Genomic DNA, 27,953 nt, shown 5'->3' with positions numbered 1-27,953 from the left:
TTGACTGGGTTGGCGTGGCCGTCATAAGATTACTTTTCTATACATTCTCAATCACACGGTAATTGACGTAACTCAAACCGTCGATGAAGCAGAAGAATCCCAAACCTCACCCTGGCAAGCTTTGCCCAAAGGACCCTCAAGTGACAGAGATCCTTTCCGTCGAGTTAGTGCTTTTGAATTAGTACCCGTCTCTATAAAACAATTAAGGAGCTTCTAAGGAGCACACGTCGAGGCCGGTCCTGCCGGGCAAGCAGCGCTCCGCAGCGCCGGCCCCGGCGTGCTCAGCCCAGCAGAGGCGGGGGGGCTGCCATCGCCACAGACCCCTGTGTGCTGCCGACCGGTGCTCCTGGCCCGGAGCAGCTCTCGCACGGGTGGTTTGCGCTGCGGGCGGCCCGCCAGGGCTCCCCACGGCGTTCCGCACCCCCAGGCTGGGGGCGGGGGGCGCCGGCCCGGGGGTTCCGCACCGGCCGAACGCGGGCTGCGGCGTCACCCCGGCGGGTCCCCGCTGCCGACCCTGCTGCGGGGCCAGCGGCTGGGGGGCACAAGAGAAACCCTTCACGCTCTTTTACACCGAGGAGTACCTGGACCTACAGGCGTGGGGGCACAGCGCTGCACCTGCTGCTTTGCCGTCGACCCACCCCCCCGCGTTGTTTGTTCCCCCCGCCTCGGGGCAGGGCCCCTCCGGAGCGCTGCGGGGGCGCTGGTGGCCGTGGGGTTGCTTCTGCCCCGGCAGCGGGGCAGCCTGGCGCCGGCCCGGGGGGGGGTGTCTCTGGGTGCCCCCCGGCAGCGCTGCCCGCCGCTCCCGGTGTCCCCCGCCCCCCCCTGCCCGCAGCGGGGGGAGCCCGGTCCCGCCCCGCCGCGCCGTGCCCCCACCGGGCGGGCCGGGCCGCGGGCGGGCAGCGCCACCTGCCGGCGGGCGGGGGCGCAGGTGGCCGCAGCCTCCCCGGGCACCGCGCTGGGGTGCCAGCGGTGCGGGCCGGCAGAGCGGCGCGCTGCCCGCCGGGGTGCCGAGGCTTACCCGTGCCTGCTCCGGCTCCGTGTCCCTGCACTCCAAGGTAGCAAACTGGATTGGAAACGCAGAGCAGGGCGGGTTTGGGAGAGGGTGCCGGTGGCACCATGTGCCCTGCGGCCTCTCAGGCTTTGGCCCCTCGCTGGGGGAGGGAAAGCTTAAACACGTTTTGTGGTTAAATCCTGCGACTGGGGTGCAATGTAGGCGGAATTAATGCAGCCGGCTCCTGCCGTTGTTTGCGTGCACCCAAAACCTCCGCTCCTCACTCCGGGTGACTGCGGAACTGCTGTTATGGGGAAAGGGCAGCAGAAAGGGAGAGAAAATATGCTTGGCTCCATGATAAGGGGGAAGAATTTTAGAAAAACTCTGAAGCTGCGTATCCTGAATGAAATTAAACCTAGTACGCAGCTTTATTTATTTGCTATTAATGAACTGAAAAGTGCTCTTGCTTTATCTGAGTGGGCTTGACCTCCAGGAGAGAAGGGGAACCTGCCACCTGCTGCCTGCGAGGAGCAGCCCGTGGCACGGCCACGAGCCTCTTTCCGAGGACTGTTACCTCCGTCAAGCTCCAGTCTTCACCCCCAGAGTCAACGTCTCTTGTTAATGAGCCATAACTTCCCGTGCCGGTGGAGCACCCCGAGTAACAAGGCCTTCTCTCTCTCTTTGCGCAGGAGCAGCATCAAGTGGGGCTGTCCCGGACCACGGGGCCCATGCAGCCTTCAGTCCCACCCGGCTCCAGCAGCGTGGTCACGGGCACGAGCTCGGGGGGTCCCTTCCTAGGAAATCAACCTCAAGCAGCCATCATGAAGCAGATGCTGATTGAGCAGAGAGCCCAGCTCCACGTGATAGAGCAGCAGAAACAGCAGTTTCTAAGAGAGCAAAGGCAGCAGCAGCAGCAGATCCTAGCCGAGCAGGTACAGTACCCGTTTGTCTCAGGCACTGCAGCACACACAGGTATGACGGCACGAGCGCAAGACAGTGCAATACCAGCCTTTCCTTCTGTGTTTTGGTGGCTCCTATCATAGTATTTCAGCAATGCTTATCCAAGAAGAGGCATCTGTCTCAGTCCTACCATAAGCTTGGCAAATATCACCCACGTTCCCAGTGATGGGCTTGACGGTCTCATGGGATTTTAGACACCAGAGAGGTTAGCTCTTAACCTGGTATCTCATGGTGCATTTACTCCGGCAGAAGCAAACTGCTACAGTTACAGTTGCTGGTCCTCTTCCCTACCTCTGACTGGTCTTGCGCTGGCAAAAGCTACATACAGCTGTGCAGTGATCTGGGACAAAGAATTGACATGGGTTAAAAGTAACCTGGCAAAGAAAAAACGCTAGTGTTTACCCAGCTCAGTTCTTTAATCTGGTTTATCATGTACCGGTATGAGCAATTATGTTAGCACAAGGGAGGGCACCATTAAGGGGGGAACCAGAGGCTGAAGTGGGAGAACAGTAAAACCAGCCCGTGCAGTGGCAGCGTGGAACTGCTGCACTGGAGCCTGTCACCTGGCTTGTGGAGCTCTCGGGCTTTGCGATGTAAACATTAAATTACCCAGTCTGAATGGTGATGTCTTGCGCGTGTTTAACTCAGCTGTAGTTTAAAAGCAACCCAGGAGAAAGTCAGTGGGAAGTCACACTGTTCCGTGCCTGTAAGTTCATACCCAAGTTTAAACTTGCAGTCCCCCAGTGTTACCTAGGTAATGTTCTGAGGGGTCTGTAGCTGCTTTAAGCTTGGCTTCAGCTCTCTTGCTGGAGAAATACAGCTTAAGACCTGGGGTCTGCTTTAATTTGTGTTAGAACTTGTGCATGTTGTATAGCCACAGGCATACTGATAGCCTTCCCCTCTTCTCGTGGTCCTCCTGAGAAACAGAAAAATTCACCCCCAGTGAAGAGGAAGGATGCTCCTAGAAATATTCAGGATAAAGATGCATGAAGCAGTTCAGGGGTGAACAAGTGCAGAAGAGTGAGGATGCAGTCACGTTCGCCCATCGTGGATTAGGTCGATTCAACTGCATAAAGCTGAGAGCCAGTCGCTGTCTTGGCTGCTGGAGGCAAACCTGAAAGTGTTGAAAAACCACAAGGCTGAGGCTGTCAAGTGTGCTGGCATAGATGAAAAGTGACAAAGTCACAGTCCTCAGGCTCCTAGCTTTTGGGTGTTTTGTGCCTAACAAGGTTCCCTTTATCCTTTTGATGGTTTGTAACACACATTTATGAACACGGGGATTAGTACTTGCTCTTTCCAATCTTTGCCATTCTCTTACCTTCGTTACACATCGTTGGGTTTGGACACAGTATTTGTACAGCTGCAGATGAAGCACCAGGACACGTCCTTTTAGTAAGTGCTTAGTCAAGTATACCCTAGGCTTTGAAAGCTCTGGTAAACACTCTTTGTTTTTATAATCAGCCCTGGATTCTGGTTTAGATGCATGAGTATTCATAGAAAATGATCACGGAGAAACAGTGTGGGCTGGATCAAGGGAGGGAGACATTTTGCAATCACCTGCTTCCCAACTATCATTCCCTGAAGCACAAGAGGAAATGTGCCTTAGTAGCCCTTTCTGTTTGGCTCGGGAATGGTCCTAGGCCACAGTGCTCAGGTCAGGATGCAGTACTCCTTGCAGCAGTGTGGTTTAAGTGCAGAGGTGGAGGAAAGTCTTGTACCAGGAGCACAAACCTCTAGACTTTGGCAGGGCTGGCCGAAGGAAAGGGTGTGTGGCTACAGTTGCCCTCAGACATAAGTGGGCAAAGTTATTTTATATCCCTCCCTCTCCTTTCAGCTTGGAGACAGTTAAGGTCACACTGTAGAGGTCGGGATGAAGTGGTTGTTATTAAGGAGAGATGATGTTAGCCTCGATGCTTATTCCTTTTTGAACCAGAGAGTCTGTGTGCTGAGTAGCCCAAGTGCTCTCAGGAGGACTCTTCTAATGATTCTGCTCGTCTCTCCAGAACAGTTTGCTAGATAAGAAATGCTGCAGTTCTGCTGCAGTACTTTTGCCACCAGCCCCTTTCTCAGCTCGCTAATTAATTAATCATCTTTTTCTGCTTTCTTTCCCTCATTCATTTTCAGCAGTTGCAGCAGCAGTCACATTTGCCTCGGCAGCATCTGCAGCAACAGCGGAGCCCGTATCCGGTGCAACAGGTCAATCAGTTCCAAGGTAAAAGTCAAATTCTTTTTCCTGTATTGGAGCCGATATATGCTCCTGTAGCAGGCACATGAAAGTTCATGCATTTTATGAAGGCCAGGGTTTAAGCAGTGTGCCAAAACAGGAAGACAGGCTGTTGCATGCTTGCAAATACCACATCTTTTACCAAAGGGGAATGCCCAGGTTTGTGTATTTAGTTACATTTCTAATTTCCTTTCTGCTCCGCTCAGCAAAAGCTGCATTTTTAATTTGACATTTGTTTTGCCTCTTTGACATCTGGATTCTAGGATTTATCTTGTTTGCCACCACTCTCATTATGCTTTTTTTTTTTTCCCCTCCATCTAGTGTCTCTCACTGTATCTTGGTTTTACACCTCTTCATTCCCCACTTTTTCCAATTTGATGAGCAGAGAATTTCACAGAGGTCATCCTTATCTAGAGAAGTGACTGACAGATGTCAGGTGTGGGAGACACAGTGAAATACCCAAGATGTAAATGGAGAGTTTTTAATTATCTCAAAAAAAGCAAGTGTTATTTCAATGTGCTTGCAGATAACTGAAGAATGTAAGTACAATCGTTTTGCTTTAGGAAAAGAAGTTAATTCTGAGCTTTTCAGCTGCAAAGCATCAGCTGAATGTCTTCACTAGCCATGGATTCTAAACGGACATGAAACGAACATGCACATGTGCTGTATATTCATGATCGTGTCATGTAACTGCAACAGAAAACAAGGGAGGCAAGTGTATTGTAGTTCTTGTATGCGGAAAGTGCACAGGCAGCCAGATCTTCTGCTTGTATATATCAGAGTGGCTTCTTCTAAGCACCTTCTCATTTTTATCTGTGGCAGCATAAATTCTGTATGAAACAATTCTTTTCTCCCAGCAATTCATTTGCAAAATCAAAATGTATGTGTGTGCACTGCCATACATTGAGATGCACATGTAAAATCTTTCTGCATTAATGGTTCTTTGAAACCTTGCCTTCATATGTATTATTTAAAAGAAATGGAGAAGAGAGTTTAGGCTAATCTGACAGAGCAAGGAATTAATTTTCATAAATGAGGTAATTTAAATATAAATATTTCACCATTTTTGTATCTAGTCACAAGACTGTAATCCAGTGCAGTAGGTTATGTGTAAATGAGACCAGAAGGTGGCCCAAAACCTTAAAATCTGTTGCATCTTTCTTTTAACTACTCCTTGTCTGATCTCCTGTCTCTTAAGCTAAGCAGGGTAGTTAACAAAAGTAGTTTTTGAACCACTTGCTGGTAGTGACTCCTTTGGAGGTTTTCAGCTGCTGTTTTCAATTTAAAAAAATAGCTAAAGATGCATTAAGTAAGTTTTTAATATTATCTGTGTCTTAAACACTTGCTGAAGTCATTGTAAAAAGAGACTGCTTCTAATCATGGAAGGAGGAGGTGATCTAAATTAAGAAAGATCAAGGGGACCCCGGTGCCGATCATTAAGAAGATGGTTTCATAGCACAGATAAAGTAAAAAGCTGCCACTACATTTGCCCTGTTCAGTTGAGAGCCAGATGGTCTCTCTTCATGCTACAAAATGTTTCATTTATCTGTATGTTGGAGCTAAAAGCATCCTTTAGAAGCTTGTCCTGCTGCAGCAAAAAGGAGATGTAGCCGTCCTCTGCATTATGTGCAAAACTATAGAAATGACATTTCCTTTATTCGTACCTATTCCTCATGGAAACCAAGCCAACGTGAATAACACAGCCCAGTGTTCTCTGTTCCCCACAGATGTTCAAGCATGTTGTCTGCCACTGAGGGACAACAGATAGGGATTGATTTAAGAACATTCAGATTTTGTCGTACGGTTCATGACTCTTAAAGCAACCATTTTATATTTATACCTTGCATTTAATAATGTTTGAGCTGGGAGTAATTGTGTGCCTTATACTCTTAGAGCTTCAGCTGCAGAGCATTGTGTTTAGTTCGGTATGGTGGCTGAAAACCACAGTAGACCCATGGCATAATCAGAGCTCTGGTAATTGTTTTTAAATAAAGATAGTAAATACAGAAGCATGTTGGCTTCCCAGAAATCGATAGCTCCCCCCACCCCTGAAAGGAAGACACAAGCATGGTTCAGTTATCTGCCACGGTGGGGAATTTAACAAGGTTAGGATTTTCTGGTTTCCCATCGCTGGCCTAAGGTGGAGTAAAATGTGCTTATAATGTCAATTCACTAATACACTCTCCCTGCTTTAAATGTCCCCAAAAAACAATTTTTCTTCTTTCCATAGACTTAATCCGTAACAATGCTATAGAAAATCCATTCATTTGTGCCTCCTGAGCTATTAAAAAATTGATTGGCCTTCTAAGCCTGACATGTCTTTCAAAAGTAAGCCTTGAAAATGGAAAATGGAGATATTCAAAAGAGAGCTTCAAATGGTAAACTGAAGTTCAGCTGCTTTGCTGCCATTGAAGAAGACGGGTGGAAGCTTTCTCATTTGCTTGCTACAAGCTGAATTAGGCTTATCTGAAGGAGATGAGTGCTACTGAACCACAGTGCATACACACCTTTGAAGTCTTAGGGAGTGGTTTTATTATTTTATTTTTTTTTCACAGAGGAGGGCGCACATTGTCACTGGTCCTGGGGAAAAAAAAAATACACACAAAAAGGAAGACTCACGTTTCTAAACTCACGTTTAGAAAGGGGACTTTGACTCTCAGGTCACTTCTTAAAAATTTAAGCTCTGATCCTAGTGAAGTAAGGAAAAGGCAGGCCTGTTTTAGCCCTGCAGCTTCTGTGGCTGTCTAGCTTAGGTACCTGGGAAGGTGGTTATCAGGGAGGCAACCATGGCTGTAATCACGCATCAGGCATGCAGTTGTGTCGCCTGGATTCTTCAAAAACCTGAAGCCATGAATACCTTGGGGTACGCATCCCAAAATTGTCATAATTGAGAATTACTTAGTGGGTAAATCATTGGCCTTTTAATCTTGCCAGCCTCGTTTTAGGCCTTAAGGGAAATTAGGCTGCTAGTCTCTATTGATGGTATTCTCTGCTGAACAGCGTCCCGCTTCACAAATCGAATCCATAACGTGATCGGCGATTCCTGTTTAGGGCAGCGCTTGAGCTGTGTGAACTGTCACCCTCAAGGAGAGGGGACTTGGCAGGTCGGGACAGAGGGTGCAGCCAGAGCGAGTTGGGGAACATACAATCTCTGAAACACAACAAACGTTAGGCAGCAAGCACATCTCCCCAGGATGGATAACCTTCTAGCTCACTGCTAACCTTCACATGAAACAATAATTTATTCGCTCAGAAAGCACAGCGATCTGAAATCTTACTGTGATGCAGAAGGCTCCTACAGGTTGTCTCTTATGCAAAGGAACGTTAGTTAAGATTTACAGGACTCTGATTTTTTTCCTTACCTTCCTCCCTTTTTGGTGTAGGTTCTCCCCAGGATATAGCAGCCGTGAGAAACCAAGCAGCACTCCAGAGCATGAGGACATCCCGAATGATGGCCCAGAATGCGAGCATGATGGCAATGGGTCCCTCCCAGAACCCGAGCACACTGCCCACGACCGCAGGCCAGTCAGACATGGGCATGGCTCCTTACAGCAACGCCTCTTCCAGCCAGCCGGGAATGTACAGTATGAGCACAGGGATGAGCCAAATGTTGCAGCACCCAAACCAAAGTGGCATGAACATGGCACATAACACAGGCCAGGGAACGAGGCAGACCGCCTCTGGACAAGCGGTGGGAATGGTCGGCAATTTTGGTCAGAACATGCTGGTAAACTCTGCTCTTCCCCAGCATCAGCAGCAGATGAAAGGACCCGTGGGCCAGGTCTTACCCAGGCCACAAGCACCACGACTTCAAAACCTGATGGGGACCGTCCCTCAAGGAACACAAAACTGGCAGCAGCGAGGCTTACAAGGTGTCCCCGGAAGGACTAGCGGTGAAATGGGGCCCTTCAACAACGGCACAACGTACCCGATGCAGGCTGGGCAGCCGCGGCTGTCCAAGCAACATTTCCCACAGACAGTTGTGGACACGGGTGGGACAGTAAGAGCCCTGAACCCAGCGATGGGGAGACAGTTGCTGCAGCCACTACCTGGGCAACAAGGAGCCAGCCAGGCCAGGCCGATGGTAATGCCTGCAATAAGCCAAGGGGTCCCTGCTATGTCTGGCTTTAGCCAGCCTCCAACGCAGCAAATGCCAGGTGGTAACTTTGCTCAGAGCAGCCAAGGCCAGGCCTACGAGAGGAATCCCACTCAGGACATATCCTACAACTACAGTAATGAAGGAGCAGGGGGGTCGTTCTCCAGTTTAGCAGAGGGCGCAGACCTTGTGGACTCCATCATTAAGAGCGGACCAGGGGATGAGTGGATACAAGAACTTGATGAGTTGTTTGGAAACCCCCAGTGAATGGGCTTGTATAGTCTGGAGCTTTGGTTGTTGCATTTGAAAAAAGAAGAGAGAGAGCTGGATGTTCTCCCCATCCTTGGATTGTTGTTTTTTTGTTCGAATTGGTTTAGTTTGGGGTTATTTTGTTTTCTTTTGTTTTTAATCGTGCAAACTAAGCTGATCTGTAGCCAACTTTGGAAGATTCAGGGGACGATGAAAACATCGGCATCCCAAGACTTCCACCAAGCAATCTCCGTTGTGTGGCAGCACCCGCTGTGGGGGTGGGGGGGATAGGGAGGGCAGAATGGGGAAACTGGAAAAGCCAGCTGATGCCTCTGGTTGGGAACTTTTGTTCCTTCCCCGCTGAAGTGAGGCTTCATTGCACAGTTGAGTGGCGCAGTCCCAGTATCTCCCACCTCTTGTAACTGCAATCGCTGCAACTCTCAGGGGAGCAGATGAAAACAGCCAGGAGTGAGCCTAAAGATGCCTGCGGGCGATCGCACGGGCCCTGGTCAGAAACGGGCTTAGCCCCAGGGGTAAGCGGGTCTCGCTGAGCCACGGCCAAACCCACAGGGCCAGCTCTGGGCTGTCACGAGGGATGTGCAGCACACACAGGACAAACCTAAACAGTCACAGGCAGGTCACCGTTTTCACCGCGGAGTGATAAAAATCCAATAGAAGTGTAGGAGAACATAAATTTGGCAGTGTGGTGAGGACAGTTTGATTAGGGGACTGCTGCTAGAGATGGCTTAGGTGGCAGGGTTAACTTAATGAGCTATTTAGTCCCCTTGGGACTTGCAGTAGCACTTCCCTGTCGGAGCACTTTGGTGTGGATCTGCTGCCTGGGGGTGCAGAACAGCAGCTTCAAACAGTGTTGAAGGGTGAAGAGGTACCAAAAGACATCAGCACAGGTCTTAAGTGGGGGTCTCTCTCTCTCCTTCCTCCCCAGTATGTTTTGAGTTCGCTTACTTCCCCTCCTATCCTTCAGTGGCAAGCAAGGTGAGCGACAACTGCCACAAAAGGGGCAGGCAGGCCAGGAGAAAACAGGCATGAGGAAATGTGCAGGCAGGGTTTGGCATGCAGAATGAGTTTCTCCTCTCCTCTTGAGAAGTGCAAGTTTGGCAAGTGATATTGCCCTGGCATGCCTGGGCTCTCGATGTGATGTTATACGCAACCTGATCTTCGGTTTTAAACAGATGTCTGTTCTAATCTCTCTGGTTTGCCGGGGTAAAATTCACTGCAGTATTTGAAGAACAGGAACCAGTGAAGGACTACTCGAAAGATCATTCATGGATGGGTAAAATAATTGATGTAGTTATTACAAACACAGGGTCTGCCCAAATAAGCTCTTAGGTAATAGCGATGCATCACTATCTCCACTGTGTGGACCGGTGCTGAGCAGCACTGTAATGAAGTTGTGATGCGTCTTGCACAATACTGAGATGCCAGCCGTTCTGAATGTCTGAAGCAGCAGTCCCCAAGCTGCATTCTGAGGCTGAGGTAAGCTGTCCTCCAAAACCTATCACCTTTTTAGTGTTTTCAGTTGAGAGCTGCTTATCAGGTTATATAGTGGTGCATAAAAAATGTTAACATGATCCACAATCCAAAAAGTTTGGGAACTTTTGGCCTAACGCTGGCCTTTGTGAGCCATAAGACGTGCTCTGCAGCGAAAGTGTCTCTAGTGTACAACTACCAGTACCAACTACCAATTACCTCCTTTTGCGCCGCTCTCCTTGGGCCCGACGATGCAAAGTGCTGAGCACTGAAATCCACGGGAGCTGAGGGGCTTGGCATTTTGCATTTTGAAGTCCTGCCTTTCCCTGTGGAGCACAGGTATGCATCGCATTAAGGAGTGGGAGCAAAATGGGCCTGGAACCATCTCGGCGCACCTTTACGGTTCCCTTTTGTGCAGTAATCCCTGGCAGGGCTTACCTGGACAGGGGAAGTATCTGTTTTATATGCTATAATGTGAGCAGGACTAGCTGCATTTTTAATATGGACTAGCTGGTCAAGGTGAGCTATCAATCCAGTTTGCCCTGACTGCTAAATTTTTAAAAAATGCTTTACTACATCTCTTTTAGCTAACCCCTTTTTAAAATACAGCACAAGGACCTCTGCCAGTTCCTACTGAAGACGATAGGGGTTTGCCTGTCTGCTGCTTCAGCCGGAGCCCGGTTGGGCCCTACTAATTCAGTGAAAGAGAGCACCAGCCAAAGTTTTCAGTCCATCTTGCGGGTAAGCGGCTCTTGGTAGGGCTAGCTGGGACAGAAGGGACAGGCAAACAGTGGGAGAAGTGGTACCCTGAAGGTAGGAGGGCATCGTGCGTGCGTGTGTGTCTGCGTGAGCGCGTGGGTGAGGGAGCGACGAGCTGCTGTGGCACGTACCTGTCCTGCCCTGTGTGACAGAGGTGCCAGGATGAGGAGGCAGCAAGCCCGCTCCATGGGGATGGCGCGGGGGACGGCGCTGGGGACGGCACAGCAGCGTTCCTTTCTTGGGAGCGAGTGGCCGAGGGTCGCCTGCCGACACAGAGCTGGGAGATGAGGGTTTAGATAGATACACACGACCACCATGCAGCAGCCACGTGCAAATCCGTGTGCGTCAGGGAGGTACAGGCTTTGGGGAATAAATGGTGTTGAAGACTGAGTCTCTGTTGTCTTTATTAAGCTTCCTCCAAATACTCCGTACTGGGACCAAGTACTAGAGAGGTAGATTTTATTAGATTTGGGGTTGGTTTGTTTGGGTTTTTTTTTTTCCTTTCTTACTATGGTGCTGATGTATATGTAATGTTAAAAAAAAAAAAAAGTTATTTGTAAATATGTTTTTACAATTCTACAGATATCACTGGGTCTACTATCTGTAAAATATATACATATAAAAATATATATATATACTGTTTGTTTAAAATAGAGTATTTTTATTTCATTCCTTAACTCATCCTTACTGCAGTGGTATTGCACTTCAGATGACGTCTAATTACTAATTTGTACTGTATCCCTGACAGCAACTTGCTCCGTTCTATTCAGATTTTTCTAGTTTTCTGTTTTTATTTTGTACATTAAGCATTGCTTATTTCCTTTTAAGACCTGTACAGAGCTCTGAAAATGTAGAAAAAGACCTGATGTTAACATACCACTTTTAAAGAAAAAAACAAAACAAAACAAAACACAAAACAAAAGCAAAAAAGAACCAAATAAAAGATGGTTATCTGAGTCATATACCAGGCTGGTTTATAGGATCGTTTCTCGCCCCACTCCTGCGCCTCAGTGGGTGACCTTCCCGGGGGAGGAGGTGAACTGGGGCGTTACGGGGGGTATAGTCCATACCAGGCTGCCCCCCTTGCCCCACACTTGTTCAGCAGCCGGTAAGGTCCCTGCACCCCAGTTCGCCCCAGCAGGCACAGCGGAGCAGCTCCCCTGCGACAGCAGGGCCACAAGGTCACCGTGGTGGGCTGCTGCGGGGGGCAGTGCTTCCTCAGGTGGCTGCCTTGCCTGGGGGCCGCCGTGCCCCTACCCCGGAGCAAGGTGAGCTGCCGAAACTGCCTGTGCTCTGAGGTGAGGTCTGTGCCCAGGCATTTGGTTCGTAACTGGGGCGGTTAGAGGTGGCGGCTCCAAACTTACATATTTATTCTCTGTAGGGAGCAAAAGCAAGGAGTAGGGAAGTGCTTTCGGGGGAGGAACACGATGGACAGCCCAGGGTGTAGGAGTCTGGTGGCTGGGGAAAGTGAGGCAGGGTGGAGGGAGGGAGATGCAGGGCTGGGTGTAGAAACTGGAAAGAAGACATGGGGAAACTGGGGAAGTGTGAAGATGCACACTTAGAGTAGTTCCTTGTAACCTACTAGTACTACAGTGTGAGAAGAACCGTGTTGTCAGAAGCCTTTTGGAAAGTGCATGTAGACTTGTTGAATTTATATGACCTGTTTAGGACGAACACGCGATGTAGCCTTCAAGGCTCGACACCGATTTCTCCGTGTTCCCAGCCTACCAGAGGCGTGGGGCATCAGGCACCGGACCTCTGCACAGCTTGCTGTTGGGGATGCCAGTGTGGCTTGGCTCCACACACAACCTTCAAGGTGAGGCGCCCCTTCTCTCCTTAACGCCAGTCCTCTCCTGTTTGGATGTGCAGAACAGGGTGCGAAGAAGGAGGCGGGCTCAGATCAGAGCAGCTTACCAGAGCTGCCCCTCAGCGTGTGCTGGCACAGGGCTTGCTGGGAAGATGCTCTCGGGAAGAGGCCCCCAGGTACCGACTGGCTCTGAAGCTGCAGCAGGGACCGTCATTGTTTCCGATCGTGACCAACATGAAGATTTGCATCGACTCACAGCGCGTGCTGAATGTGCAGCCTGATGCTGGCTCCTCGAGCAGCAGGTAGGCAATGGTGTGGTTCTCACTAGGACTAAACTACGGACCCTGGCAGCATCCATCTGCTATAGGTGTGGTTTGGCCTTGATCCTAGATGAGTCAGTCTTTAGCACTTTTCAACGTTCTGCCCTGGCTTAGTGGGGAAAAAGCAGTGACTCAGAAGAGAGGTGGCATCCTCACCTCTAGGCCTGCTTCTGCCCTCTCGTTAGCTGGTGCAGATGCTAAAACGTTAGGTTCGTGTTTCTGCCCTGGCATTCTAGCTCTGTGCTGCTGGGTGACGCTTTGCAGCCTCACACCTACATTTTTTTGGCATGTGAAATTGTTCCTGAGCGACAGCAGCCTGTTCCTTTCTATGCAATGCAATGCAGTAGTAGATGGGCTATGGGAAGCTGTCTATAAACACGCCAGACCACCACAACAGGTCAGCTTGGAACGGAATAATGTCAGAGGCAAAGGCCTGTCTGAGCACAGGCAGCGACCTTTGGGCCTCCTCTAGTGTATTCCAAGCCTGTTACGTACTTTGGACCTTTGTCTTGGTTTTAATTCTGGTGGCAGCACATCCTGCTGCCCCTGACTGTCTGAAGGCGTCATGGGTGGGTGGATTTTCTGTCTTTCAGCCCGCAGAAGGAAAGTTAGTGGAAGAATTCCTGGTGGTTTCTGTGGTTGTTAAATCTGGCCCTGTCGTACCTTCTCTCTGGAGACAAGTGCCGGAGAGTTGCCCTTTCCACAGCTGTGTCAGCTCCAGCCTGCTCACCACCACAATCCATCCTTTCCCCCTCAGCAGCCGTTGCTGGACCCAAGTCTTGTACCTTTGTACTTGTGTCATTTTATTGTTTCAAATGCCATTTCAGCGTTTGCCACCTGCAGGCACTAAGCTGTGTCTTTTAATCACAAACTTAACTTCCACACGTGTCCACTTTTTTTGTATGAAAGGTTGTTATGAAGCTGATCCAACACTTGATTATTTTGTGGTCAGGTTATCAACCTCAGTACACCTTTAGAAATACCTTAAGCATGTTCATTATATAGGCCTGACCGAGCACCACTATTAACATGCAGTATTTTTGGCCAGATTATGTCTTCTGAGGCGTGACAAGGAAAATTTCTGCCTGCTGGCTCTAGCATGAGTATATTCAGTATTGCCTAAATAATTTGAATTATCAGGAGCTACCAAAATAGGCATGGCCTTGCTCCTCTGTTCTTCTACATAGCTTAAACTGACCATCAGCATACTTTATGCTCTCAGTGGTAAGCCATGACTTTTCCCCTCTTTTAGCAGAAAACTGTTTTCATAGTCAGTTTGTTTTCCATTGTCATGATTCCCAGAGCTGAGGCCATGCTGGGACATTTTTCTAGTCTTTTCCACACCCCAACCATCTGTGCCTTGAAGGGAGAGACAACGCAGTAGACCCAATTCTTAGAAGAGCAAGCATCTGTGTCTCTTTTTTGGTTTTTTTTGTCTGGGCTGGCTCTCCCTCTCACAAGTGCCACGTTGTGGGTACAGCCGTACAGCCTGTGCTCAAGAGGCTTTGTGTGAGGACTGGGATCTGCCTACTGGAGGGCCCCACTTCCACGAGAAGAGCGTTTGAGCACATGTTGAGCTGTAAATGTGTGTATATAACCAAAAGGTCTTCAGAAAAGTGTAGGGTTGTGTGCAGCTTTAAATGTTTTCCTGAAGAAAGCAGTGTTTCCATATATGCTTAAACGGCCTCCTGCAGTGGGATTGGATATACTTGGAAAATCGGGACCTCGCAGCAGCATATTGCATCAGTGTGTCTTTACATTTGTGCAGAATGAATGGCACTGCTGGGGGAAATGGAGTGAAGGAAGACTACAGAGGCGTTGGCAAAGCTGAAGGACATCGGGTAAGATGGGCTGATGCTTGCAGTGTGCTTTGCCGATTGATTGGACACCAAGCAAAAATTAATTCCAACCCAAATACAAGAATAAATGCAGTTTATTATATTACAATATAATAAAGGAAAATAGCATGTGATATGATAAAAGGAAACAGTAGTACTTATTATGCACAATATGATAAAAGAGCAATAGGAGCAAAGTGTCGAAGCATTACTGCAAAGCGTTACAGAGACTAAGAAAAGGACACATCACCAGTTACCAATTTAACATCACCAGGCCCACCCTTTGGCTGGGAAGCCCCGTTGCAGCCGGCGGAGCCAGGAGTCTCTCAGTAACTGGGAAAATTCCTACACAGTGCATCCACCCGTAGGTGGGGCTTCTGGCCCAGTCCCACAGCTTGCCTGCCTTTATACTTGGTGAAAAAGAAAAATAGTTTACACACCTAGTGTATGTAAACTTTTAATTTTATGCTGAGTGCAGGCGTGCACTATCTCATGATTCGTAAGGTTCACACATTCCAGGGACGCTGGCCAGATGCCCGAGCACGGTGGAGTTACTGTCAGGACATAGCTGCACACAGTATTTATTGCCTGGATGGTCCTGCTTGTATCTGGCTTGTTCAGGGGGCTCCAGACAAACACCACCTGCTCATTAAAGTTGTCCTTGAGCTCCCTGAGCTCACTGTCCAAGTTAAATGATTCCTAATTAAAGACAAAAGACTTTTTCATAAGCAGTAATCAATTTAATAAATTTTCACCACACGGTGCCAGCTGCAACTACATTACTTAGTGAATTAATGCTTTTAGTTTTATGTCGTTTGTTTAGGGTTTACAGTACTGTACAGGAGAACAGAACATTTAATTGCAAATGCAGATGTGACATGACATTCTGTCTTACCGACTCTTTTTCAAGAGTGTAGGGAAAGGAGAAAGCGTAAACAGCTCAGGAAAAACATGCATTTTACATTGCAATGGGCTGTTAGTAAAGAGCTCTGATACTTTATTCACATGCAACTTATCATCCTTTTGGTGTTCAGGGAAAGCATCCATCTTACGTATTTGTTTTTTAAAAAAACAACCACCACAAACAGTCTTCAAAACAATTTACTCAGTTTCTTCATAATGCTGAAGTCTAGGTATTCATCCAGAAAGCTGTTAATAATCCCAGCTGCACCCAGGGTTATCAAGCAAGTTAGAATTATCAAATTCAAATAGAAACCTGTTAACCTAGAAGTGGAAAGCAGAAAAATACTGTTACAAGCTGTACATGGTGTGTTTACAGTGAAACTGCTGGTCCACGCCAGTTAAGAAGAGGTGTGTAGAATCAGAAAGGATCGTTGCTGTGATGCTACCTTGGGCTGTTTTGGTAATAAACCATCCCTGCGTGTGACTTTTGCTAGGGAGGAGAGATACTCCAAACATCCAGTCTATGGGAAAACTCTCCCCCAGTGTTTTCAGATATTCATGTGGAAGTTAGGAACTTGCTCCAGGATGAAGCTACTTCATCCCACGATATGAAGACCTGCAGGTAAAGCTGCAGACAAGCTTGAGCGCCTCACTGCCACTCTAGGTGTAGGAGTGGGGGAGAGAAGCCTTAGTTAGGGACGGGGGGAGAGGTGTGCGTGTGTCTTACATCCGCATCTGCTGGTCAGGTACTCCCCACTGAGCTGGGAGGTCTGCTAGGTCTGCTACGGGTTATCGCTTTGGCTTGGAGATGGATTTTTGGACTGGAGTGTCGACCCTAAAAACCCAGCCATTAGGGTACTTGCTGAGGATGGGAGAGGATCGGGTGATTTCATTTGTACAAAACTGAAAGCTCCCACAAGAGAGGCTGGGAGAGCGCTGCCGCTCTGACACACGGAGCGTGCTGTGCAGGCACAGGTGAGCGGGGCGCTTCCCCTCCCCGCACGCTCCTGGGGCTGCTCTCAGGTGCAGGCTCTGGTCCGACAGGCATATTCTGGGAGTTGCTGCTGGGCTGGACTCTGCCCGCAAAGCAAGCGATGGAAGGTCTCTTTGGGGAATCCCACCGTGTTAGCACTGGAGATAGATCCGAGGAGCTTGTCAGCCTTTGATTTATAGCTAGCCATCCCCGTCCCCGTGGGGGTTGAAAGGTTGGGTGCTCAGGCACCCTGGGAGTATGGGGAGCCTGAGAATCTCACTGGAGCCTAGAGATGTAAGCAGCCTTTCTGGGTGTGCCACATCTAGACACAGGTTTGAAAATGGTGAAGTACAAGATTTTCCCGGTTTCGGGAAAGCATGAAGAAAGTCTTTAGCTTAGCCCTTTAAGTATCTGTTAGAGCCAGCTGGAGGGAAAAGCAAAGGATACAGCTCACTTGCAAAGGCCTCTCCAGCACAGAAACCAAGTAGAAGGTGCATGTTCCTGTTGCGCTCTTAAGAACCCCTGCCGTGGCAAACCCGAACTGCAATTCCTGTAGGCAAGCGCACGAGTGTGTGTGGTAACCAGCTCTTTGCGCACAGGGACCGGGTTTGTCTTTGTCACTAGCAGGGCTGTGGTCAGTGATTACAGCTGGGAATCAGCGCGACTCTTGCCAGCAGGGCTGCTGGAGGCTCGCGCTGTGTTTAGGGGCCGGGTTCCGCACGCTTGACTTGTGCTGACCTGTTGCTAGCTGAAGCGCCTGCTGGAGGTTAGCACCCGGCAGGCACTCCAGCAAAGCCCTTCTGCAGGGCTGCCAGGCTGGCTCTCGGCACCCTCTGCTTGATGCAAGGAAATCAGAGTCTCGCCAGAGCGTAAAGCTCTAACAGCGAGGCCAGCCCCTGTTGTTAGACTTCCCAGAGAGGCTGAACCTATTCAGTCTAAGAGTACTGAAGTAAAGCACGGGAAAGATTTCTTGAACGAAGGTCTTTTTAGTTTGTTGATTAAGGAAAAGCCTTTTATGCTGTGCTTGTCTATTTATTGACACAGGTTTGCCCCCCAAACTTCCTTAGTAGTTGCTAGTCTTCTGGCTGGTGTTCGTTGCGTCATTTAAATTACTGCATCTCTGCCTGGGAGATATAAAATTATCTCCATATATTTGCTCTGGGAAACACAGCCTCTCCCTTCTCTTGATCAACAGCTCTTCCAAAGAGGATGAAGGATTGGCGGAGACTGCAGTGAAGGAGAACGGTAACGCCGATATACAAGCTATGGAAAATAGCCCTGTAGTACAGTCTTTTGCTGCTGTCTTTTGTTTTGTTTCTTCCTCTAGAAACGTACATCGCAGGTCTTTTGATCTTATGACAAGCACATATCATGCCATTTTCTTTTTATGACTGGCAATCTGTGCTGGAAGAGGAGCCTTAGGTCAGGACCCAGAAGACAGCGCAGTGGCTTCAGTGAAACAAGGAATAAACTGTGTGTTTGAGTGCCTATAGCGGAGCGGTGTTTTGCCAGCCTGCATGTTTGTTGAAGCAAAATCCATGTTACAAGCTGTGCACTTAACATTCATTAACGTGTGCTTATCTGAAGCTGTGTTCTTTTATCTGTTTGGTGAAAGTTCATCAGCCTACAAGGCCAGATTTGCTCCGTTCCTTTAGTGCATTTTGTACAGCTAGAGTAAAGGTCTTAATGTGACATACTGAGGGCAAATGAAAACAGCAGCTGGGCAGGCACACTGCAAGCCTCGCCCGAGCAGTCTCCCCATCCTACAGCAGTCCTGAGCTGCAAAATTGTGCTGCTGTTTTCAGGCCTCTCCGAATCAGGTTGCAAATACGCTCAGTACAAAGCAGGCACCCACAAGGTGGGCAGCAAACTTTTTCTTTCTTTCTTGTAGCACGTGCCCGTCTTAGCCGAGGCTCCTACCCTAACAGCCAGCCCTCTGCCCTGACCTCTTGCTGACACTTCACACACGTTGCATTCGGTTACAGTCCCTTTTCACCACCAGCCCCTGGCTCTCAGCCCAGCTTCAGACCACAGCCTGGGGCTTCGAATGTGCATCCAGTCGGTAACTCCTTACCTTCCTTTCACAGACTGTACGTAACCGTGGAAGTACTTGTAGCGGGCAAACACGTACAACACACCCAGAAAGGAAGCTAATTCTAGGAAAGAAAAGATTAATAGAGAGGGTAAAAAAAAACAAAACAAAACAAAAAACAAAAAACAAAAAACCAGAAAACTAAAATATTAGGATTGTAGACAGTTAACCACTTTAGTTTATGTTTCCTGGTTGTATAGCTCTGGGCATTTTCATAGCTAGCCATAACCTGGGAAGTTATATTGAGAAAGAATGATTCCAAAGAGATAAATGGATTCTTAAACATTCACTATACGAGGCCCTTGATGTGGGTTTACAGATAGGCGTGGGCATAGGACTGTGCAAAAAAAATACAAAAGCCTTCCCTGAAAAGGAGATCTCAAGAACTGATGGGAACCTGTGGCCCCACCCCCGCTTGGTGGCTATCCCAGAGGCAGGATAGTGGGCTGGAGCACTGTGGCTTGACCCAGTGCTGTCATTTTGTATTTTTATGGCCATTCATGCTAAAAAGGAGTGTTTGTTTTGGAAAGAGAATCTTATTTATGTTGTTAATAACCTGCTTTGCATTTATATGGCAGCTTTTATCCAAGGACATGAGAGAAAGCTGTAGTGAAGTTAGCTTTCTGACCTCCCTGTGGGAAGAGTATAAAGTCACCTCCATTTGATAGATGGAGCAGGGTGCGTAGGTCAGTCGTATTACCCAGGACTAAGCAGTGCTAGTTAATTTTCTGTTCTTTCAAACCATGTGGGTGAGTGTTACAGAGGACAGTTTTTACTGTGTTCTGGATTAACTCATGTAAACATACCTATGGGAGATACTCTGCTGAAAAAAATGACTTGAAGGGGAGGTTAACATAATCTGTCTTCTCTTACATGTGAGAGCAGTTGTCTGTACTGTGGGTTGGCAGCTGTGATCTTCCTTGATTCAATCATCTGTCTATGAGCACGTGCAATATTTCATATCTAGTTTGGTACATGATGCTACTTAGGATTTACATTGGATTTGCAGTGGAGACGGGACTCTGACTATAAGAGATCCCCAAAACAAAATGACTGTTTCGGGGCAGACATAGAAAATGGAGAAGTGAGCTAGTCGTTCGGGAAGAGGAGGGTAGTGGGCATGAGCTAGTTACCCTTTCACCAGCCCACAGACCTTGTGCTTCTAAAACATCAGCTGGGGAAGGGTTAATAAAGCAAAATGCAAAAGTTGGGCCCTGTCACAAGTTCTAGCTCTACAAGAGCCCACTCCATCACTGTTAGGGGTAACATGGTCCAGCCTTGGAAAGTCCAGCAGTGTGAGAGGTATGAAAGCTCCAGGGTGTCTGAGTTCAGAACACTTGGCTAGAAAATGGCCCCCTGCCAGGTGCCTCAGAAAATGTAATGGGTGCTCAGGAGTCCCTGCTGCTCCCCTGAAGTACAATTTCTATGGCTGGACATGCCACTGTTAAGGCTGCGCTTCAGTGCTCGGTGCTGTGTCCCGGAACAAACAAATGAGTCATAGCCCCGTGGTGGTGTCACTCATCTGGGATGTAAAAAAACCAAAGGTTTGCTGGTTTGAGCTCCGTCTCCATCAGCCAGGGGGCCAGCCACAGGGATGAGTGCTCTGACCTGAGTCTTTTCAGGCTGCCTTGTCCCCAGGGACAACAGCTATGCTTGATGTTTTGTGAGAATTGTCCCATAATGTGCAAATAATTGTTAGTGGGAAGCATCTGGGAGCTGCTTTTCTGAATGATTCACCCTGAAAATCCACGAGATGTATGATAAATGTGCCATGCAACTGGCTCCTTGGTGTGCAGAGAGAAGTGGAAGCCGGTGGGGCTAGGTGAAATGCCACAGCTAAGTGGGGATTTCAGTGTCACCAAGCATTCTTCTAGGAAGGCCACGCTAAGGTAATGCAATTAAAAGAAGGGAAAAAGATGTCTGCAGTCATTTACCTCCTGATAAAACTAAAGGGGTTTAAAAAGTTACCTAAAAATTCAGTCCACGATAAAACCAAAAAGTGTTTACCTTGATTAAAAAACCATCCTGCAGTCCAGAGGACAGTCAGGAATATTGGGTAAAACTCCACACAGTTTTGTCTGCAGAATAAATATGAAAGAACGTTAGTCTGGAAAGGAAAAGAACTATGGGCAGGATTTTCAAGGAGAATCGGCTTTGGTCTCGTTTTGTTGTCACTAAAGTGAACGCTATCGAGTCCAGTGAGAGCATGGGCCAGCCAGCATTAGGCACTCTTAAAAATTCTCTTCTTTGTAATCTCAAATACAAACTATTTAAAATATTTTCCTGGTATTTAAATTTAGAGAAGGATCTGCATTCTAACTACATGGAAAATAATCCCAAGCCACATGCCTGTGCAGCAGAGGCAGGCAGGAATTCTAGCACATGGATGTGCTGTTAATCACTTGCCCCCATGCTCGGTGTGGGTCAGCGTTCCCCAGGCTGCAAGGGGAAGCACCGAGCTGTGCACAGGCGGCTTGGATTGCTCTGCCCAGGCCAACTGCCTTGATGAGCACCATCAGGCACACACAGCACACGATAGCTCTTCTTATGGCGAGGACCGTAACACTTTGATTTGTGGACATCTTTGGTTTTCCCACCAAGATTCTGTTGGGATATCTTTTCTTGGTTGTCCTGAATGGATTTCTTTTTAACAAATTAGGCAACCTTCTATAGCTCATATATTCTGTTATCTAATATGTTTTCTGATGTATTCTATGTCTCGTTATTGTTATCCACTACAACTACAGTTACAGCAGGTGGGATTGTTTGAAATAAACAGTTTTGCATAGGGTCCTTAGCTAACCACAGACCGAAGACCATTAGGAAAATGAAATCTTCTTAGACAGGCCATTCCACCATGGCCCACTGGGAAGACAGAGGTTTTCTGTGCTCTTGCTTTCCACGTGTTTGACGTTAACTACAGTCCAAGAACCGACAGCACAGCTTGCTAGATCCAGGACATCCGAATTCTCTAAATTACGATCAATTAGCTCTCAACCCCTACTTAGGTTTGGGTAATCTGATTGCCTAGTTTGATCAGAGTTTGAGTAGTGACTGTTTAAACTGAGCTGAACTTACCCCGTTATTATTTAAGTAACAGCCAAAGCATTTGAAAAGTGATCTGTTCATCATGTTTCTTTTTTTTTTTTCTTTTTTTTTTCTTTTTTTTTTTTTGAGCGATGGATGCAAAGAGAAGGTAATGTTTCTAAGGTAATGTTTTCGCTTCTCTTCTGGACTGAATTGTTATTCAATGCCACCATCTTAATGATCTCCAGACTTACTGTGCACGAAATGTTCTGTCAAACTCTGGAGCCCCAGTGACAGCGGGGGGCATGACCTTGTGCTTCATTCTTGATTTCCCCACCAGCCAAGCAAAATGACCTGCAAGCAAAAATAAGGGCTCACAAATTACACAGTCCCTCGCTTCAGTTGCATCCCTGCAACTGTAATATTTTTACAACTGCATCAGTAATATTTTTAATAGAGATCGTTGTTCTTCAGCTCTTTCCATTTTGTTTGACATAGAGACCAATATTAGATAACCTAGCTTTTCCTTACAGAAGTTTAGATCTTATCTTCACAAGTGACACTCATGAGGAAGGGGGAAATTGCTGTTTCCGAAATATACGCATTCTCTTTTTGCATTTGCTACACTGGCTATGGTTTAAGTATCCTTCTGCCTCACCTGAATCCCAGAACAACACAGCTCAGGAGCAGCCCAGTCACACCACAGCGGCAGCGCGCTGCCTGAGCAGTATCTCAGCAACCAAATTGCACTGGTGGAGGTCGCTTCCCTTCCATACGTTTGAATAGCATATGGTCGTTTTGGTTTAGTGACACTAAGAGCTGTGATGCTTTGAAGTGTAGGTCAGCATTACAGACTTTGGAAATAAAAATCTGGTAGCCACCTTTTTAAAGTTAATTGCCCGTATCATATAGCGCATGCTTTTCCATCTGCTGTTATTTTCTCAGACTCTCAAAATTCAGTATGTTGGAAAGAGTGGAGAGCTGCAACTGGGGAGGCTGGAGCCTGTTCCCTGCTCTCCACCCCACCTGCTGGAGAGCTAGCTGTTGAAAGACCTATGCTGTTTCTGCCTCCACTGATTGGAGTTGATAGTACTTACCCATCTTGTAAAAAGCATTTTTTAGAACAGATGCAGTGCCGTGAGCAGGATAGGTTACTTACTGTACAGGGACTAAGTATTGGTTGCTTATCAGAAACCCCCAAACCAATCAAAGACTATCTCTGCGCTTCTCAACTGTATTTCTAGGATCACTTCTGACATGTATACGTATACCTCATTTTACTGATACCCTCCTTGTGGAAGTCTCCCCCTGAAAGTTGAACAGAAGCTGACAAGGACACAAGGCAATACACAGACAGCGTTTTTCTGTATGTAGCACAGCTACTGGGCATCACCCTGTTTGACTTTAAAACTCCCTGGGCACTTGGGGTTATTCTTCTGGCCATGTCATAGCCACCCTGCATGAGAAGCTTGCTAGCTGCCTTGTACCAAAACTTTACCTGGGTCCAGAATCCAGGCAGCCACCTGAGTTCACTAAGAAGGCTTGGCTAAGGGGGAAGGCCGGAGCATACCTTCTGTCCTCCCTTCTGGGAGTGGTGGCATTAAAATATGGCTAGAGATACCACCGGTGCTGCCCTGTGCCCCTCTTATCTTAGCCTTGCGGCCAAAGCCTTTTCCTAAAAAAGTGTTTTCCCATCCGTCTTCTCCCCATATAAGTAATTACGGGCTGTGTTCAAGTGACCTCTTAACCTTTCTCTCCAGAGACTAGTCACAGCATCTCAGCTACCTCTCTGTAAGGCGGGTTTGCAGGACCTTGCATTGTATTTACATCCAGCAAGACCTCCTCCACTCCCACCCATGTATCTCTTGTTATGCCTGGAGATTCACGTGCTATTTGCCAGCTTGCAGCCTTTTCAGAAGGGGAGAATGGCAGCAGGGAGGAGGGTTTAGGGAACATGCCTCAGGGAGACTGAAACTCACAGAAGCACAAGAATTACCTCTGAGAAATATTTTCCTGGAAAACTTAACTGGAAAGTTGCTTTTTAACTTCTGTTGCCCTCAGAATGATCTATTTTATATGACAAACGAGACATGCTGGCAAATCCTGCCTGGCTTATCAGTCAAAGTAGTAGCTGAGCCATGCTGTGGTTTGTGCAATGGTGTTTTTAGCCAGCTGTGTGTTCCTTGGGCCCCACTGAGCCATGCAATGCTTGCAGCCAGTCTGGGACCGGGTTTTTTCTACTGGGGAACTAAGGCAAGCCAAGGTGGCTCATTGCATCCACATCAGTTGAAAAAAGGCCTTGAACGGATGCTGGACAAAATAAACTTACTGGAGGGAATAAGAAGATGAAGGCACTGTAGGGGCCAAATCATTCGTGTTTGTTCGGTACAGCTAACCAAAGCAAATCGTCAAGGCCATGGTATGACCCCGGCCCCAGCTGCAATGCGGTTTTCCCTTGGTATTGCTTGGCCAGCAAGGCTCTGGTTGGAGGGGCAGGGTTTGCACATGGGGGACAGGCTAACCATGCACAGAAACTGCTTGTGATAGTACGGCAGTACGGCCGACCGTCATAAAATCCGCTTCTTTAGTGGCTTCCACTGCGACTGATGGGAAGTTTGCTTCAGTTAGGGACAAGCGGTCTTTTACATGCCAATGAAAACCAAGCAACCAAGCTGTGGCACTGCATAAGGGGAGAACTACAGTCATGTACGTCACCCTAAAAGAAAAAGTGAGCCCGGTGTGCAGAACAAGACAGGTGTGAACCAGGGATTTGAAAAGAGCTCAGGAGAGGAATAATTACTGTGTTTTTTGGTTAACTGCATAGGACTTGCCTTTTAGTTCCTTTCTGGTGAATGGGAAGTAATGATGTAATGCCGAATTTTAAGTTCTGTGATTATAGTTTTACATGGGCTAAAGTAAATAATAAAGCAATGGGAGAGCTCTTCTGCCCTATGCACTGGAGGGGCTGTCGGGAGGACTGCAGAAAGCATTGCAGCAGGAGTAAGTAAAGATTTTCATAGCTTTTTCTTCCCCCTGTATCAAATTGTTCAATTCTAGCAGGCTAAATTACATGACTGAGGTAGTTACAAAGTACGTTTGACTGCCTTTGTTTGCTTTTTCTTTTTGCTTTCATCTTTAGGTGGCATTTATGGTTACTGAGTTAATACCTTTACTCCGAAAATATGGGACAAAGCAGGCTTTCAAGGAATATTACTCCCAAACATTTTATATGTGTTAAAAAGCCTGTAGAGAAGCTGCTACCTGTACCACAGTGTATGATAGTGCATGTTCATTTGCATGGCCTGGCCTAACATACTTTAAAAAAAAACAACAAACTTTGAAAATAATTTCTTGCTGGGTCCTGGAGTTACTAAGAGTGATTTTAAAAGCTGCTAGTTCATAGAAATGCTTCAAAATGGAGGAGTCGTGGGACTCCTGTCTTCCCTGTTCTCTCCTATATGAATCACTAGGATTCATTCTGTCCTTTGGTTGGATTCCCTTGTTTTCCCATCAGTCTGCGAAACGCTAATCTCTCAAGCAAATCTCAGCTGCTTAAAACTGGATTCATGACTGGAAACCGCTTCCCGCATTGTTTCTGCTTTTTCTTTCTACCCTAGAGCATTTCTTGCACAGCTTAATCTTCACCTGACCTGATTCTTCCAATAACTGGCGGTTCTGAGACCCCGATTCTTGTACCTCTGATGACTGTGAAGTGAAACCTGACTTCCAGCACTGCCTCAGGGGGGTCCTGTCGCCCATTAGCACCTTCGCAACTCATGGCCGGAGGTTCAGCAGAATAAACGGGAGGGTGAGCACCAACAAACAGGAGTGCTGCCTGTGCGGGGTGTATTTTGTTCACAGCAAGCGGTCACACGCTGGGTGACTCCCCTGGCATGAGCCAGGCACGTGCTTGCGGTGCTCGTTTCACGACGTTCATTTGAACTCCCACAAATTAATCTGTGCAGGTTTACCCATGCTAGAAAGCCTGCTGAAAGTAAGCCAAGTTGTGATGATTTAAATCAGATCAGCAGACCGGATTCTTACACAGGTTTCTCTTTGGTCTTGATGTCAGACTGCCAGTGGAAATTAAAACCCAGGTTATCTTGTCTTTTCTGTGATTTTTAACTAAGATTAACTAATACGGATTAACCGTCACAAGGAAAACCAGGTAGGTACTTTCCTCCTCCCTTCACAGTTTCACTATCTGTAAAATTCCTTGAGTTTTCAAACTGCAGTAATTTTTCCAGGTAATGTTTGTTTCTTTCTTTTTAATCCTTCACACCTTTATGTTAAAAATCAAGGCAGGCAAGCTGAGCTTTCACAGAAGTTGATGATAAATATTGCCACCAGTTAGAAATGCACTGTGAAGTTCACAAGGGTATGTTGTAGTTGATCTGCTGACAGAAAAAGAGAATGTAAATTTTAGGTGCTTTTTATTTGCCTTCTGTTGTTTTGGCTTTTTTTAACCTGGAAGGGTCACGTTCTCAAGGGTTCTTTTTTCTGCTGGGTACAAATGTTATTTCAGTAGTTGAAGCTTTGAGAACAAATGAAAAATCAAACCGCATGGATAGTTTGCTAGATAAGTTGGCAGTGCTACAGATACTTGGAAAAAAAAAAAGGTAGAGTAATTATTTTTAACTTGCTCTTAATTTCATGTCAGTGTAGCACAACTGCATGCATCTTGCTTCCTAGTGTAAATACAACTATATGAATCAATTTATTTCTAAGAAAATAACAACAAACATTAAAAATGCTATGGCAGTCTTAGACTGATAAAGCAAAAAGAGCGTCTCAGACTTGCCCACTTCTTTCTCTAGTCCTTGATTCTCAGAGGCGTGTCAGCAGGGGATAAAATCAATCCGTTTAGATCTTAAAGAAATGTAACAGTGAAGACATAATATGGAATAATTTATGTTATTGCTGCTGGGTGTAAAGGTTTGCTTTCTTCTTTCATTTCAGATACTTAGTATTATATCTCTATTTCAGGAAACAGTTTTTACAGCACTTTCAAGCCAGCTTTGGTGTATTTGATTTCACGAATTTACTCTCACTGTTGAGGTTTTCAGTTCTATAGGTGCCTAAATAAGATTCAAAACCGAGACACAGTGTGGCTTTGGGGTAACTTTACAGCTAGTTATGAGCTCTCACAATAGTATGATTCCAAAAGTCAGCAAACAAAATAGAATTGAAAACAGATTAGTTTCTCCCACCAGGAAAAGTAATCTGTCCCGCTGAGCCAGCTCCCTCTCAGACTACAGAGAGGGTAAACAATGCTCCGACAGGAAAAATCTTGGGAGTTCTCAGAAATTAAAGTTACAGAGCAGCCAGTTTATCATAAAATAATTTCCAGTACTTCAGAACCGGTGGAAACCTCCCCAAGTCCCAACCACGCAACCCCAAAGATCTTACATTGCTGGAAGGCAGAAAGAAGAGAGACAGCCGCAAGCAAAGCTGAATCACCAGCCATGTTCCCAGCAGCTTCCGCGTGCGAGCAGGACGTGAGTAGAGACCTTCAGTGAGCAATAAGGAAAACAACAGGTGGGGCAATTATAGTGCTTTTCAGCATTGTAACAAAGGTCTGCCCTGGAAATTAAACCGCGTAACTTTTTAAAACAAGATTGCAAAATTAGGGCCATTTTTCATTCCTGGAAAAGTTCAAATGCAGTCAGCCAGCCCTGCCTGCTTCTTGCCTGTGTGAAAGCACAGAGGGAGCAAAACAAGCCTCTCCTGCCTCTGCGGATTCAGCTGTTCTTTTGTGTCTTAGATTTCAGTTGCGATCTCTTTGGGGGCGAAGGCGTTTTGTTCCGTGTTTGCACAGGGTCTGGCGTGGCAAGGTCTGCGTCCATCACTAGCAGTGCCACTCGAAAGCAGCAGGTGCAGGAGATGCACGGGGGGGGAGCGGAGCTTTGTGCTGCCCCTACACTTGATCTATGGGTTTTGCCAAACGTGAACAACTTGGGCTCTGACAGGTGGCGTGACAGCCACTTTGCAAGCAGTCAGCATCCAGAAAGGAATTGTTCAGGGTAGTTCAAAGAGTAAAACAACTGAGGAAAAAAAAGAAATATCCCCCTTTACCGCCTGGCGTACACTTCCTATAGCTTATGCCTAGTCCTAAAACTGGAAGAAATTCTCTCAAGGAACATTTTTTCATCAGCTAGCCCTGACTAACAGGAAGCTTAATGTCTTTAGCCTTTATGATCCCCTAAGACCACTGGAACAAAAC

The 27,953-nt window shown here is 47.1% G+C and overlaps 2 protein-coding genes across 4 annotated transcripts in view; one reads left to right on the top strand and one right to left on the bottom strand.

The window, feature by feature from the left end:
- The window catches only part of MAML3 (mastermind like transcriptional coactivator 3), a 252,514-nt gene extending 240,782 nt beyond the window's left edge, over window positions 1-11,732 (top strand). Inside the window, exons 3-5 of one of the 2 annotated variants that reach the window (XM_055697220.1) lie at window positions 1,681-1,923; window positions 4,079-4,163; window positions 7,559-11,732. In XM_055697220.1, coding sequence (XP_055553195.1) covers window positions 1,681-1,923; window positions 4,079-4,163; window positions 7,559-8,538 — 1,308 coding nt within the window. In that variant the 3' untranslated portion in view covers window positions 8,539-11,732. Of the gene's footprint in view, window positions 1-1,680; window positions 1,924-4,075; window positions 4,164-7,558 lie in introns of both variants that reach the window. The other variant, XM_055697218.1, reaches the window with a different exon arrangement.
- Window positions 11,733-15,453: 3,721 nt separating this feature from the next.
- Window positions 15,454-27,434, bottom strand: MGST2 (microsomal glutathione S-transferase 2). 2 transcript variants are annotated; one of them, XM_005439182.3, is made up of 5 exons: window positions 27,140-27,420; window positions 21,985-22,084; window positions 20,711-20,781; window positions 18,686-18,767; window positions 15,454-15,959 (listed from the first exon to the last, which is right to left on the bottom strand). In XM_005439182.3, the coding sequence occupies exons 1-5, from the start codon at window positions 27,195-27,197 to the stop codon at window positions 15,827-15,829; spliced, it is 444 nt and encodes a 147-aa protein (XP_005439239.1). In that variant the 5' UTR covers window positions 27,198-27,420; the 3' UTR covers window positions 15,454-15,826. The 2 variants fall into 2 exon arrangements, with proteins under 2 accessions (XP_005439239.1, XP_027661266.1); XM_027805465.2 differs by lacking the exon at window positions 15,454-15,959 and adding an exon at window positions 15,966-17,838 and having other exon boundaries at window positions 27,140-27,434.
- Between the last annotated feature and the right edge of the window lie 519 nt (window positions 27,435-27,953).

Source organism: Falco cherrug, chromosome 1 (assembly GCF_023634085.1).
Source record: "Falco cherrug isolate bFalChe1 chromosome 1, bFalChe1.pri, whole genome shotgun sequence".
Lineage (NCBI taxonomy): Eukaryota > Metazoa > Chordata > Aves > Falconiformes > Falconidae > Falco > Falco cherrug.
This window is presented reverse-complemented; position numbering and strand designations above follow the sequence as displayed.

Excerpts from the sequence above, each read along its gene's own strand:
- MGST2 (XM_005439182.3), bottom strand. The coding sequence starts at position 27,197 with ATGGCTGGTGATTCAGCTTTGCTTGCGGCTGTCTCTCTTCTTTCTGCC. Across the intron at positions 22,085-27,139 it reads TCTTTCTGCCTTCCAGCAAT|GTCATTTTGCTTGGCTGGTG; the intron begins GTAAGATCTTTG and ends TTTTGCTTGCAG. Across the intron at positions 15,960-18,685 it reads GTACAGTCTGTGAAAGGAAG|GTTAACAGGTTTCTATTTGA; the intron begins GTAAGGAGTTAC and ends TTCCACTTCTAG.